At 39.9% G+C, this 16093-nt stretch overlaps 1 protein-coding gene across 1 annotated transcript in view; it reads left to right on the forward strand.

The window, feature by feature from the left end:
• EBF1 (EBF transcription factor 1) overlaps window positions 1–16093 on the forward strand; it is a 501677-nt gene that overhangs the window by 404781 nt on the left and 80803 nt on the right. The window contains exon 11 of the mRNA XM_004371251.3: window positions 4980–5106. Coding sequence (XP_004371308.2) covers window positions 4980–5106 — 127 coding nt within the window. The remainder of the gene's footprint in view (window positions 1–4979; window positions 5107–16093) is intronic.

Below are 16093 nucleotides of genomic sequence, written 5' to 3' on the forward strand. Positions count from 1 at the left end.
AAAATAGGAGGGTGAAAAAATAAAGATGATCCTAAGTTTTCTATTTTGGGTAATTCTGAGAAGAACATTCCCTTAACTAAGAGAGGGAACACAGGAGGAAGAAATTCATTTACATATAGCAAGGTGATAAATTTAGCTTGAGTCAAGTTGAGATTGAGGTGTCAGTAAGAAAGACTTAGGGAGATTCTGTTACTCTGTTGCTAATAAAAACTTGGTGCTTGGCCAAAGAGATCAAGGCTACAGGTGTAGATTTGGAAGTCAGTTTAGCTGTGGTGGTTGAGCTAATGAGTGAACTTAAGAAGCATTAGGCAGGTAAAAAAGGAAGAAAATATAGGACTACACTTGTGAAATTTCTACAGTTAACAAGCTGGCAGAGGAGAGGAGCAAATGAGGAAGACCAAAATAATCAGGAAGCAGTAAGTAAGAGAAAAGCCCTGGAAAACCCTTATTTACAAGCATAAGAGATCAGTTTCCTTCCTAGGGTTTCACGTGTTGTTGTGTGCTATTGAGTTGATTCTGACTCATAGCGACCGTATGTGACAGAGTAATACTGCCCCATAGGGTTTCCTAGGCTATAATCTTTACAGCAGCTGGTGGGTTCAAACCACCAACCTTACAGTTAGCAGCCAAGCGCTTAACCATTACGCCACTAGGGTTCCTTAGTGATTGACATAATCTTTGTCAACCGACTCTCGTCTTTCTCCTTTGGAATACTTATCCCACAAGGATGGATTTTAAAAGATAGTGAATGTGAAAGTGCTCAGTATACTCTCAGATACTTTGAAAGTCTTAGGTCTCAAAATGAGTGTCACAGAAGTGAAGGAAGTGGAGATTTCCAGGAAGGAGGAAAGTGATGTCACATGTTAAAGTTTCAGAATACTGCGTTTTTAGCTCAACTTGTGTGGTATGTATATAAGTTGCGTACATACTTGTTCTGTATATATACAAGTTTGGAATGAATACAGATTTCTAGCCCAATTTATTCAGAAAGTAATTTATACAAGTTAAGCCAAAAAAGCGAATCCATCCTCTAGTCACTTAGAACAGTATTTCCCAAAGTTTGGGGCATGTGCACTTGGTAGTACAGGACACAATTTTGGGTTTGACAGACATTAAGTAGAACTGAATCACATAGTGAAAAAGTTATTCTCCTTTTGTTTCTCTTTTAATCCTTCTGATTTATGTTAAGGGAGAAAGTGTCCCTTTCTGAGACTTCTAACACTAGCTAATCTCCCTTTTCAATGAAGAGAGGACAGAAGCCTTCAGGTTGTCAACAGTATGTAGCTAGAATTTAACAACACTGTATTAACTTTAACTACCCAAAAAAAAATGCAAACCCATTGCTGTCGAGTCAATTCCAACTCATAGTAACCCTATAGAACAGAGTAGAACTGCCCCAGAGGATTTCCAAGGAGCCCCTGATGAATTCGAACTGCCAACCTTTTGGCTAGCAGCTGAGGTCTTAACCACTACGCCATCAGAACTCCAACTTTAACTACAATTCCTTCTTATTTTGACAGATGATACTCATTTTCCAATTGTAGTGATGTAAGGTTTCCTTCTAAAATAAAATTTTAATTAAAAAGTAATCAGTTTTTTTAAAAATACTCAGTACATAATTGTATAGGTGGTGTATAGACATGGTCACGCTGAGAAAGTGGTATTCCAATGATTAACGTTTGAAAAATTTAGACTAATTGGAGACCTCCCTCTGTTGCTTAGAGTGGCTGCCCTTAGTTCAACGAGGTTGGGACAATATGTTAAATTTATCCTGGCATCTGGGGGTCTTGGGTTCTAGACCTTATCCTTCCCCTAAGTTGTTGGGTCATTTTGGAAGCCATTATGCTTTTCTGAAATTTTTGTCCTCAGCTGTTAAAATGAGAGGATTAGTTTAAATGATCGCTAAAGTTCCTTGCAGCAACAAATTAGACGATTCTTTGAGTGATTACTAAATAATCCTATACTTTCAAATTAATTGGTGGTGGTTGTTAGTTGTCGTAGAGTTTATTCTGACTTATGGCGACCCCACGTGTTACAGAGTAGAACTGCTCCATAGAGTTTTCTTGGCTGTAATCATAACAAAGCAGGTTGCTAGGCCTTTTCTTCGCAGTAACACTGGGTGGGTTTGAACCACCAAACATTAGAACTCAGCTACAATTTTTTAGTTTTTCCTGCATATGCCATCAATATCATGTGTCAGTGCTAGAGACTGTTCCCAGGCTGACATCCACAGCAAGGAGAACACCAACAAATTCATTCTTTCATCATGGTTTAGATTCTGCCTCATTGGTGGAGGATAATTGTTTTAAGAAGGAAACTTTCTTTAGTTACAGCCATTGATTAAAATTGAAAATGAAATTGTAAATGAATATTTGTTTGGATTTCCTGAGCCTTATGCTTTATGCTAAAACCTGACTCTCATTCAGTAGTTTCATTGCAGTCATATTTAATCAATTTATAAAGCCCATATATTGTGTTCCTCAGTATAGTAACTCATAGTATAAGTTCTTATACTTAAAAAAAAGTCTCCATCCATATATTTAGTAATATCTTTCCATCTTTTAAAATTTGTTTTCCCTGAGAAGAAGGAGGGTGGATAAAGTGGTTTCTAACTGGCTGAAGTTTCTTCTAAGTATTATTGTGAATTAATGTTACTCTATATCCTATGCAACTCTTAAAAATAGAACCATATCACCACCTATTTGGAATATAACAATATGGTGACCTCCTCCATCAGAGGCATAGCCAAGGATCAGGCAATACAAAAAAAATAGAGATAGTATGGGGATACAAAAACTCACATGCACTCTTTGGGCCTGAGAAATTTGAGTTACTACCTGTAAGAAGTTTCCATATGAATGATTTCTGCTCTATGATTAGAAGCAAGCATTTGTCCCTGTCATTTTTGAAATGCATTGGTGTCACCTTTCGCTCTTCCTGAGTGACTTTCTGCAAGCAACTTAACCATCTTAAGACTCTGTGTTCACTGCTGAAGAAAAAAGGGATACTAATACAGCTATTGTTCTAACCAAATTAGGGACTGCATGTAAAACCCCTAGCAATGTAGTAGATACCTCTCAGACACTGAATAAGTGTTAGTTTCCAACATCCTACTAAAGCTATCAGAATGGTGCCCGAGATGACACATGCACTTGGTTTTGGAAGATCACCTTTTACTGTCCTTCAAAACCTCTCCCTTCCTATTCTCTGTACATTATTCATTGATTTCCTGGTTCCTATACTCACAGATTAGAAGAGCAGATTGGAAGGTGCAAAGAATAGCCAGAGAAAAAAATCAGAGAAACTGGATAAAATAGAAATAATTAGAAAAATCACAGCCATCTGGGTCCATTTAATGTAGGGGAGAAACCATCCTTCATGCCTCAGTAGTCACTTAGGGTTTTCTGTATTACAGCAAGATATAATAAGAGGTATTCCAAATGATAATCTTGATGTATCAAGGCTATATGTAATTGTATACACTTTGCTTATTTTAGGACACATATATATAGTGTTTTCAGAGCATTTCAGTATGAAAAGGGTTTTTTGGTTTGTTTGCTTTTTGCACTTTTATGTGCATCTCCACTTAGCCATTGAAAATACTCAGCCATGGAGAGCAACCCAAACTCCAGGAGCTCCACATAAACATGGTCTTCTGAAGCGCCTTTTGCACGTCTTCAGCAAAGAAACTAAGGGTCCATATATTCTGTGGAAGAGGATAAAGCATTTCTAATTGCGAAGTTAAAATATCTTTTATGCAGATGTCCTTTTCTTTATGTTTCATGAGCATTAGACAGAAAAGACTTGAGAACTTTAGCAGTAGCAAGCTTCTCACATGTTTTTTCCCAGGACTTGGTGTGAGGGCACTTTGCCCAGGTGTGACCCAGCGGCTGACATTCGGCTTCTAACAGTGCCATCTGTGATTCTCTGGGCAAAACCCTTGAAATGGGCCTGGTTTGCACATTGAAGTACAAGCCCTTTCTAAGTTACCCCTGTAAGAACAGCATAAATGTGAGTTAGGACAAACTCATGTGATGTTCCATTGTACATTGACTCAGTATGTACATGTTAAGTGAATCTGAAAGGAGACAAGGAATGGGCAATTGCAGACACCAGAGAGAGATAATACACAGGACCCAGCACCAGTAGAGGTCAACCAGTCAAATACAAGGGCTGGATTTTTCAAAGACCCAGATAATACCAGTTTTATGGCCATTAATAACATTTGAGTTACATAAACAAAGATAAGAGTAATAAAAAATAAATTCCACTTCACAGTGTAATCTGATTGCCAACAGGGTTCAGAAGTGAACTTTCTCATTGTGCACATGGCATTGCATAATAGACCAGAGATCACTCTGCAGCCCCCTCCCCAACCTTCCATTTCCCTTCACGGACAGTCCTTAGAACAGCCAGATCCATAGGCTATTCAGGGAGGTCGATTCTTTGGTTTCCGCTTTAAAGCTCTTTGATTGTGCCTCTGTCAGTTAATGCACCAAATGTTCTTCAGGGGTATTTCATACGTGTGTTCTGCAATTAATGAGAGTGCCTTGACCCACTGTTTTCCTACCTCTGTGTTTTCCACATGTTCAAGGGCTCAGTTCAAACACCAGACCCACCAACTTCTGGAAAGGCATGGCAGAGCTCAGCTCTGAGCTGGGTGTCTGCTTCAAACGGAAGCTTTCCAAAGGATATCCTGTGTTAGATAAATCATTTCATTAGGCCAGGTTCACTTTTCAAACCAGGAAGCAGAGTGCCTGCTGGGTAGGAAAATACAGATAATGTTCTGGCTGTACGCAGAGCACTTGTAAACATAGTTGTCAGTGTCTTTTATACAGGTTCCATCGAGGTTGTATTTAAGCAGTAACAGGTTAATCATGTGTTTTAGAGTTTGTTTTATTGAGAGCTGATAGGAAAGGTGAGAAATGGGTCCTTTACACATTGCAATGACAATCCCCCTCCCCCAATGTCTCTTCCAGTTGATTACTCCTCATGCCATCCGTGTGCAGACCCCTCCTCGGCACATCCCTGGTGTGGTAGAAGTCACATTGTCCTACAAATCCAAACAGTTCTGCAAAGGAACTCCAGGAAGATTCATTTACACAGGTAAGAACCACTATGGATGGTAAACACAGACCTGCCTTGGGTTTGCGGGTGTTTCACTTTATCTTGTGTGCATAAGTGTGTATTTTATTTTTAAATCTAGTTTCTATTGAGACAGACTTTCTTTCTCCATGTCACCATACGTAAGAGCAAATGAGTTTTTTTGTTTGTTTTTTTAAGAATTCATCTGAGTATCCATGTTGAATGACAGTTCAACTTAGTTCGAACTAAGTCAGTCAGTTTAAATGATTGGTTGAATACCTAAAGAAGCAGCATGAGACATAAGGGAAGGGAAAAATGGTTCTAGACAAGCCGGAGGCTTTCTGAATGCGAAACCAGCTCTGTTGGCGTAGAAGCGTGCGTTAATAGTACAACTGTTTTCTAGCCTGATTATACCATTTGTATAAAAACACTTGGTGGTTTTCATAGTTAATTCTGGGTTGGTGCTTTTTTCTCCAGTAGCTGCATTTTGTCCTCTCAAAACAGTGTTGGCACATGGACCCACCTTGTGATAGGAATCTAGGGTTACAGGGCGAATATGGATTTCCTCCTACCAGATGGCGAGAACCAAGTAGGTCCCCTGTGGAGACAAATCCAGTGCATAGTCTGAGTGCCTAATATTTACTCTAGGAGAGTGATCCACAAACTATAATGTGCAAACCACACACCTGGGCATCTTGTTGAAATTCAGATTCTGATTCAGTATGTCTGGGGGGGACCTGAGATTCTGCATTTCTAACAAGCTCCAAAGCGATGCTGATGCTGCTAGTCCGGTGACCACACTTTGAGTAGTGAAGTTCTAGGACCTCTGCTTAGTATGTGTTGTGCCTGGTTAGCTGATCCCAGAAACTGGTCCCATGTTTCATTCTTCATTCAATAAAGGACCACGAGGAGATTAAGTAGGGAGGGGAAGTTGCTTTTACACAAAGAGACTCCTGAGCAAGGAGGGGATGACTCTATTAACACTATGAACACATCCTGATTATAACCATACAATTAAATGGATCAATTTTATTTTTGCTGTGATTTTTTACCTCAAAGCAGCTTTCCTTTTTTATTGTAATACTAAGAGCAAAACCAACCATGCATGTTAGTCACTCAGAGTCTCTTTCTCTCTCAAAATTATAAAAACAATTAATGCATCCTGACCCTTGGAAATGCCTCCCAGTCCTTTAAACAACATGCAGGTTTGGTGCCTGCCTGACGATTAGTTTTAGTTAATTGAAAATTATAGGATTGACCCAAGAGGAAAATTTTGTTTGCACTCCAATCACTTTTACAAATTAAGGAAAATTACCACAATTTTGTTTAGCTAAGGTTTCACACTGAGTTCAAGAAATTAGCTCAGCCATCCCAACAAAGTCAGCACTTTGTTAGTGAGCACTTGAAAAAAATAATAGTCTATCTGGAGTTTTGTGGTGTATACAAACGAAGCATAGAGAAAGCTATGATGCTTTATAGAAGTAGGCCAAGTGTTTTTAATTAGGCTCATTGGTTCAGCGTAAGTTTTGAAGAACAATCAAACTAGCAGATTAGCTGTTTCTTTTAAAGCTAGGATTTCTTGCCATTCATTTTTCCCATGAGAACTTCCACATAGCACTATTTTTTTTTTTTTTTTTTTTTTACAAGCCTCATTATGGGCCTGCAGGAAAAGGACCAATTGAAACTTCTGATACTGTAACATTCCGCAGCATCATTCCAATGGATGGGAGTTTTTCACAATGTTCTTCACTGAACTCGGTGTTCTGGAACATATTACAAAACCACAGAGGCCAAATGTTGTCTCTGAGGAGTTTGGACTCTGTTTTTGGCCGAAAACATTTAGGCCTCGCTGGCTGCTTATTTACTCTGCTATTAAGAACAAGAAAAGGAGAAGAAGAAGAAAATGCCTGTGTGGTGGGAGGTGCAAGAGGCAATCAGGCATGGTTTCCGCTTTAGTGACACGTCCCTGCCCATTAATGGTTCCATTTTGTGGTCAGGTCTCATTTAGAAGAAATTATTTTTAATCAGTGTTCAACTAAATATCCCCTTGAGCCACCTGGCCATAAAAGTTTTAAAAAAAAAAAGTCATCCTCATTAAATTACTTAAGTTCTCAAAAGAAAATAGCTAGGGACCTGTCATTATTTTGAATCTTTTTTTTAACCATTTAAAAAAAATTACCATCAATTTAAGAAATCACATCTTGGAAAACCTATATCATATGGGAATTAAGATCAAAGATAAAAGCAGCAGATCTGCAAGTCTAGAAAAGTAGTTAAGGAAAAGAGCGATAAGTTGGTGTGTACACACGTGTCTACACGTGGGAAATTTAAAGTATGAAAAGATGCTTCTGCTAATCTCGTCTCAAACTGTGGGCAATTGGCAAGAAAGCTTAGTCTTTCACATTTTCTAGGAGGGAGTCCAGGCTGACCCTACACTGGAAACATACAATTTTGAAGAAGTTGGCACAAAAACTTCCCCACTGATATAGCTGATCGATAACAGTCACTGTGAAATTACATCATTTCTAACAAAAGGGAATCACTGTAAATTAGCGAGCTACATGTGGGCCTTTTGATCTGTAGCATTAAATGCCCTTACCGAGGGTCACATTCATGGCTGGTGCCACTGGTCCCTGTGATTTACTCAGTTTACCTCTCTGCTTATCGGCACTTCCTAGCAAAGGCATAGTGATGGCTATAAAACCTCTCTGTTCATTAGGTCCCAACAACTGCAGAGGACATTGTACATGTGCAGCTCCTCCCTCCCTCCACCAACAGAAGCTCACACTTCATTTTCTTTAACCTCCACAGCATTTCAACATGTGAGGGTTGGTTTTCTGGATCTAGTGAGCCAACCCTCTTGTTTCTTAGTGGAATGTCGCTTGGAAATTTTCTTTCTTGAAAAAAAAAAGAAAGAAGGAAATATGATAGAGCTGAAAAAGAACAACCCAAACTAAAGCACTGTTGCTGTTTTCAGAGTGTGCGAGAGAGTTTGGGTATGTATATGTGGAAGTCTCTAAAAGTCTATAATCATAAAAAAAAATTTCTCAGACAGGAACAGCCTGGCCTAATCTATGCAAATAAAGACAGACCTTTTGTAGAAGGAGGAAAGAACTTGACTAAACACAGATTGCCTGCAAACTGGCTCCACTTGTAAGACTGTCACCAGCCCACTGAGGGTGAGCCTAGCTCTCTGTCATTGGTTCTTCAGACCAGGGACACAGAAGGAATTCTTAGCTGCCAAATTCTCTTGCGTTTGCCCTCATCTGAGTTAGGAAAAGTGAATACCAGCCAATTTGATTAGAACAAAAATGCTCAATAGCATTTCCCAGAGTCTTACTTATTGCGTCCTGTTATTCTTATGTAAGTGAAGGGCAAGACTGACTTTAAATTTTGAAAGAAGAAAACAACAAAACTATCTAATCACAATCACAGTAGTGTTTTCACAGTCTCTCCATATGTGGCTAGTCAGTCAGTCCAATGGGAGATAAATCTGCCATAAACCTCACTGCCCTTTAAGAGGGTCTCCTCAACACCTTTGTTATCCGCACAGCATGTTTTCCTGCAGTTCTTACATCTTGAAGTGACTTAGATCTTTTAAAATTGTGAGCTCTCCTGCTAAGCCTTAAGTAACCTTTGGAAATGATGAAAGACTCTTAGGAGCCTTTAACTGTTTCTTTAAAGTTCTTAGAATTGGTTTCCCGCGTAAGAAGTGGTGAAATCCAAATGTAGGCTGTACTTTCATCCCAGTCATCTCTCTAGGAGAGGCTGGTATGTTTGGAGAAAATATGATGGGAAAAAAGACCACCAGGATGATGTTTGACCAGCTTAGGTGTGCACTGAGAGTCATATACTGCCTGGTCCCTGAAAAGAGTTGCTGAAGGCTCCATTGCATGGTCATCCGACAGCAGAGATGTTGAGTTTAGTTACTCCTCAGATTCTTTCTACCACCAGGTTCTCCCATGCTACACATCCTTACCCAACTTCCTGCCCCTGTGGAAGGGCTAACCCAAATCCCTCTATATTCATCTCAGAATTAACTCTGAAACAAAAATTGTTCCTGGAAATACTTCCTCTTTGTACCTCATGCCCAGAATAACTTTGCATCCCTTGCCAATGCATAACGTATCACTTTGCACGTAGGAAGGGCTACTTTGGATTGAATGTGCTTTATGGAACTTGATGACATTTACCATGGAGTGGTTTTTCAAATTTTCCTTCTTTCTCATCCATCTGGTTTTCTCTTTCCTCCCTCCCTCTCTCTCTCCCTCCTGCCGTCCCTCCGTCCCAGTGAGATAACATAGCATAGTGATTGAGTTCTTGGGTTCAAGAGATGATGGATGCAGATTCAATTCTCAGCTCTACCACTTAATAGGGATGTCATATGATGGTTCTGAGCCATGGTTAGCTCATCTTTACAAGAGGATGGTAACACCTTGCTGGGATTTTTTTAGGATCATGAAAAGTGCATGTACAGCACCTAGTACCCCACCAGATACTAGTAGTTTCCATTAATAAAGGGTGGCCATTCTTCTCTCCTCATCCATCTGTCGCTGAGTCTCTACTGTGGAGTATTTTACGTGTATTATTTATCATCACCATCATCTCCCTAGAGGTCTAAGAAATGTCCTTTAGAATTTTTAGTGACAAAATTACAATAACCAGTTTCCGTGGTGTTGGCTTCAACTCATGGTGACCCCAAGTGTGTCAGAATAGAACTGGGATCCAGAGGGTTTTCAATGGCTTATTTTTTTCAGTGGTAGATTGCCAGGTGTTTCTTCTGAGGCACTTCTGGGTGAACTCAAACCTTTAGGCTTTCGGTTAGCAGCTATATTACCCAGGGACTCCCAACAAAACTACAGTCATGAGTAAATTAAAGAAACAAGTAACACTAACCAACCACAGATAAAAAGTCCAAAGTATGAATAAGGCAGCAAGAAAAATAGATTTGTAAATGAGAATATGACAAATTTGATATAACAAATAGTTTCTCAGAAATGGCCTCAAACAGGAAGAATTTTACTAAAGTTGAACTTTGAACTCCTCTAGAGCCTCTGACAGGACCTGGTGGCCTAAAGCTATAGTGTCTGTAGGGAGTTGAGGGGGTCAGGTAGACGCAGGGGCCTTGCAGGGGGATAAATGAACGGGTTTAAGGGAGCTGAAGGGAAGGTATACTGAAAAGAATGACTGCCATAGTGGCGGAGTATACAGACAGTGAGGGAAGAGGAGGAAGAATTAAAAGACAGAGAATTCCCCATAGTGAAAGGAGGCACCAAAATAGAAGAAATCAAAGAAGATCTCAGTAAGTAGAGAAACCAAGCAATATTTTAACCATATTTTAATAAGGCAGCCCTGATTTATAAAGTTCTCTGGTATTGATTTTTCAGGAAAGGCATGTGCCTGTTCTCTTGTTTCCATCTCAGACTTCCACCATTCCTCTGGAAGCTGTAGTAATGGGGGTACAGCCCATCTCTAGCCATCTTCAAACGCGTTCAGGTTACAATCTGCTTCAATTCCAGGTTCAAGAGGTTTCAGGCCAGAAAGGTCTGTTACTAGTTCTTGGAAAACTCCTCCACAAAATGAAAGCCACTCTCCTGGGGATAAACAAAGTTGTAGGAAGAAGTGGGGGTTAGAGTCTAATGAATCTCCTGTTCTTTAGTCTCTTCATAGTCTAACTCATTGCCAGGTTAAACTTCCTTAATAGCCACTTTCATATAATTTCCCAGCAGAGAAACCAAACCAGTTGTTTTTGTCCAGTTGATTCCTACTCATAGAGATCCCGTGTGTGTCAGAGTAGACCTGCGCTCTATAGTGTTTTCAGTGGCTGATTTTTCAGAAGTAAATCACCAGGCCTTTCTTTCGAGGCACTTCTGAGTAGACTTGAATCTCCAGTCTTTCAGTTAGCAGCTGAACACACCGTGTGCATCATCCAGGGGAATCTTCCCTACTGCTAACTATGTGCAAGATGTAGCACAAACCCCTTTGGTTGGCATCACGGCTGTCTGTGATCTGGGCCCAGTGCTGCCGTTCTCCTTTCTAGACTCCAATCTCCAGCTAACTAGCCTCCTTACTATTCCTCAAGCTCATAGTTGGCTATTCTGGACACGGTAGTTCTCCTGTATGATCCAGTTCAAATTCTGTTTCCTCCCTGAGGACTTCCCTGGCCACTGTTATACAGTGGGCAGGGATCTAGGCTGAGAGCAAGGAGACCTGTGCTCTAGCCTTGGCTGTGCTGCTAACTGGCCATGAGACCTAGATGAGTTGCTTATGTGTTCCAGACAACAGTTTTTTTCATTGTGAAAATGAGCCAATTGGACTAGGTGACTTTGTTGTTCCCTTTGGCTCATCTTGATTGACTGGAAGAGTCTTTGCTTTCAGATCTCTTTTGTTGCTTGGGCTTAGACCACTCATTCACTGTTTACTCCTTTATACCTTTAGCTCTCTTAGTAGACATTTCACAGTAAGACCACAAGCTCCATGAAGAAAGAGATAACCCTCCCCAATCTTATACTATTTTGTACACTGTGTTGAAGCAGTTTGACTCAGTATCTCACTTGTGATAGGTGTTCTTCGATAATTGATTGACATATTGCCCAGGATCAATGGGTCCTCATTGATTTTTGTGCCCTGGATGACATGGAATGTAAATAAGAGCTGTTAATTTAGAATCTATCCCTTTTCACTTGAGGTTTTACATGCATAGAACACAGGGGTTGTGGCTTCTGTTAAAGAAAAAATGTGGTTGGATCTAAATGATAAATATTCTTCTTTTTCTCATCTGTAAAATTGGGATATGTTAATAGTACCTGCATCTAAGGACTAAATGGGTCGATGTATGTAGTCATTCCTCAAGTGCCTGGTACATTGTGAGTGCTTCCTAAAAGTAAACTCAAAAAGAGAGAAACAGACAGTGGGAAGGTAGTTTCTTTTAAAAACCAAAAAGTAGGCGATTAGAGCACACTTTGATTGAACAAGTGCCTACGTTCATCTTGATTAGTAAAGAAATTGTTTCTTTCTAGGCATTAAAGTAGGAAACAAGACCAGGGTTCTAGTTCTGATTTTACCACTTCTGTTTGTTATTTCATTTGTTTATTTCACAAATATTTGTGGATTGCCTATTCTGTTCTAGGCAATGTTCTAAACCCTGGAGATAGAGTGCTGAGCAAAACCAGACACAGTTACTGTTCTTCTTGATCTTATAGTCTAAGCGGGAACATAAATATTGATGAGTTTGCTATTTCAAACTAGGTCAGTGCCCGTAAAGACAGGAACAGGGTTCAGACAAGCATATAACAAAGACACTTGAACCCCACTGGACAGTTAGAGATGTTTTCCCTCAGGAAAAGATGCATGAGCTGAGGTTTGAAGGATGAGTAATAGTTACCCTGGCAATCAGTGAAGGGCAGGGGGTAGGATGGGGTTGGGGAAGAGAGAGGAGTGTTCCAGCAGAGGGAAGCATCTAAGAAGGCACTGGGTGGGAGAAACTGTGGCATCTTGGAAGGCTGCAAAAATTCCAGTGAGACTGAAAAATCAAGGAGGAGGAAAAGGGTGGTGAGAGAGAAGGCTGGAGAGGTGGGAAAGGACTAGCTCAAGCAGAGCCTTGTAAGCCATGGGGAGGAGTTTGGTTGTGATCTTAAGAGCAACGGGCAGTCCTTAAAGGGTCTTAAAAGACCAGTGGACATGGCCAGATTTGCATTTAGGAAGAAAGCCATTACTCAATGAATGGAGCACAAGAGACCAGACTGTATGTTGGAAGAGCTGTTAGGAGGTCACTGCCGTAGTCTAGGAAAGAGATTTGGTGATTTGAGTCCAGTGATAATTAACAGAGGTAGAATCAAGTGAGAGGATTCAGGATGTATTTAAGAGAAAAACTTGACAGGACCTGGAGAGGGCTTGGAGGTGGGATGAGGGAGACAGAGGGGTTGAGCCTACCAGGTTTTGGCTTCCTCAGGAGGGTGGTGGGGCCATCACTCCCCTGTGCCTTGCAAGGGTCTTGTGAGTATCAATGAAAGAATGGGCATGAAAATGTTTTGCAAAGGGTAATGCTCTGCACATATGTTAATTGTTATGCAGAGAGGCCTAAGCAAACTCAGGAAAAATCGGGGAGAGGAAGGCAAGAATGTGTTTTCTTTTATATCAGATTGTTTTCACTTAGGATTCAGCCAGAAGAGGGCTGAGTAATGAACACTTGACGAGCAGTTCTGCCTTAGCTGTGTCCTAATTGGAAAAGACCCAACAAGAAAGAAAAATTAACAGGCTACTCCTGTCCACATGGCTTGAATATTACTCCAAATGAGCCATTTACACACAAAGAAAAGAATTCAAGGCAGAGGAACTGTTACTCTCTTTGCTTTTGTGACACAAAGGGGGTAGGTCCCCAGACTCTTTTCGTTCATTGAAGGGAGTTTTTTCACCAAATGTGGTTCCTTTGGATCTGATGTATGTTGATGTGACTGGTGATCCTGTACGCACTGGGGTTTGTACACTTATACCCTGTTGGTGCTATAATGGGAACAACAAAAAATCACTAAAAGTACCCATTGTACTTCTGTGACATCTAAAATGAAAGCCAATTCTGCAAAGAATAAAGCTGATCTGAAGGAAGCATATTATTTTGCATATTTTATGTACATACTTCCCGAGAAATACGACCTTTATTTCCTATTTGGAGTGGAGTGTAATCAGGACTTGAGTAGCTAGTATAACAGGATCATTAAAAGGGATATTTTCACTGACATTAGAGGTCTAAATGGACACTAGGCCTTATTCACAACCTTGGCTTTTTCCTGTCTACTCAGAGTTAATAAGTGATAAGGCTGGGAGAGAGATAAATCACAGAAATCCCTGTCCAAAGAAAACATATTGACTACAGCCAAGCAAATAACAGACCATAACCAACGGCCCCATTCATCATTCATGTAATAGGGATATAAAGTATTTCCTACCAGTGAAACCGTATGGAAGGAAAAGGCAGATAAGCTTCTCCAATCTAAGGCATGTGATTTGGTTATTAAGGGACACGAACTATTTGTCACATGGCTTTAATCCTTAAGATGTGTTGCCATTTCTAAACTATAAATTTCTGGTAAGGGATTAGAAAACTATTAACAATAAAGGTAGGAACTGAGTATTCTTGCCAATGTAATGCAATACTATAAAGTCTTGAACCTCTAATCTATTTAGTATGATATAACATGATTTGGTTTTCAAAGCCAATAAACTATTTGGAGAGTTACAAGGTTCGTTTCCTCCCCTCCCCCCCAGCATCATGATGAATTAACCCTGCAGTTATTTTAACTATATATTTTGAAACTTTAATATCTCAGGGAGTGGGGAGACTGCACATATTTTTTTCTTTTTCTCCTTTCTTAAAATGTATTGCAAATGTTTGATGGAAGATTATTTTATATTTTACTTGTCCATGTTTGCAACGGTATGGAGGCTAGTCCTTCTGTTCATTGTTAAAGCTAACCAAGGAATGTGGCAGCCACTAACGCAGTAAAACTTGTTTTTATCTCTTGATTACAAAGTAATACAAATTGATTTCAGATAAGATAGGAAGCACCGAGAAAATAATTACAATCACCCACATTTCTACCAGATTTTTAGCATAAGTGCTCAATAAATGATAGCTGTTAATATTATTTTAATGGTATGTATCTTCTAGTCTTTTTCTTATGCAGATATCTGCTTCATTAAAAATAAGGTGAATCTTTACATAATATGTAATTTGTTTTTTATCTAACAATGTATCATAAACATCTGGGCATTACGAATTTCAAACAATTTTGTAGTCTTTGATAATTGTTTCATTCCTCAGCCCCAGAACATTACAATGAGATATATCCTTATCTTCTTTTGAAAACACAAGTACCTTGCGTTGGGGTTCTTGTCTCTTTTTATTTCTGGAAAATCTATAGCACAGCATCAGTAGTCCTACACCTGGATTCTTTGGGATCAGAATCTGAGAACCCACACTGGTTGGAATTCATCAGCTATTCCCAAATATGAGTATATGTAGCTCTGAGGGCTGCTATCCTCAGAGGTTGGAAACAGCTCCCAAATGTACGTTCGTCTACAGCATGGAGCTGCTTTTATTTTCAACCTGAACCATCTCTGGGGTCAATGAGTTTCATAAATTTGCTCCCTGCTATGTGAAGCAGTACTGTACTTTTCATAAGTAAAAGTAGGAATGCATATAAAACCCTTACCGTATCTGAAACTTAGCCAAATCCTAACTTAAACTGTAAATACCTAAATTGTGAAGCATTTAGGTATGGTTTTTTTTTTTTTTTTGGCGGGTGGTTTAGGAAGAAAGACCTATGATCTACTTTGGAAAAACAGGCAGTGAAAACCCCATGGATCACAAGGGTCCGATTTGCAACCAATCACAGCAATGGTGCAGGACCCAGCAGTGTTTTGTTCCCTCTTGTGTGAGGTTGCCATGAGTTGGGGACTAACTCGATAGTAGCTAACAGCAAGCTAAACTCAGGTCTCTTCCCATCATGGTTCTCCCCCCGACAGCAGCCATTCCTGCTGTAGTTCATTCTGAGCCCCTCTGTTCTCACCCCTGTCTACTGGTGACCAGGTTTTCCACTCCACTGGGCCTCCAACAGCCTTCTTTAATCTTTTACCTGCTCTTCCTTCTTATTCCACACTCCTTTTTTTCACATTGACTCTTTACTCTCAGACTTCTTCCTCTTTGCATTACGGAAATGATAAGAGTCTGTGTGAGGCAAATTCTATTATTAACCCATTTTAAAGATGAAAAAACTTAGAAGGGTGAAGTGACTTCCTCAGGGTTATCCAGTTAGTAAGTGGAAGAGCCAGGATTTGGAAACTGGTTGAGGGATACCAAGGCCTGCACTGGTGTGAGCCTCCTGGGGGGTTACTTTACCTTGTCAATTTTTGGAATTAATGTAAAATGAGTTCCCAGAAATGAGGTTGTTGGTGATAGAAGGTTGTGGGTATTTCTGGGATATGTGAAGTCTGACAGGAACTGCACCTT

Source organism: Trichechus manatus, unplaced genomic scaffold, assembly GCF_000243295.1.
Source record: "Trichechus manatus latirostris isolate Lorelei unplaced genomic scaffold, TriManLat1.0 scaffold00011, whole genome shotgun sequence".
Lineage (NCBI taxonomy): Eukaryota > Metazoa > Chordata > Mammalia > Sirenia > Trichechidae > Trichechus > Trichechus manatus.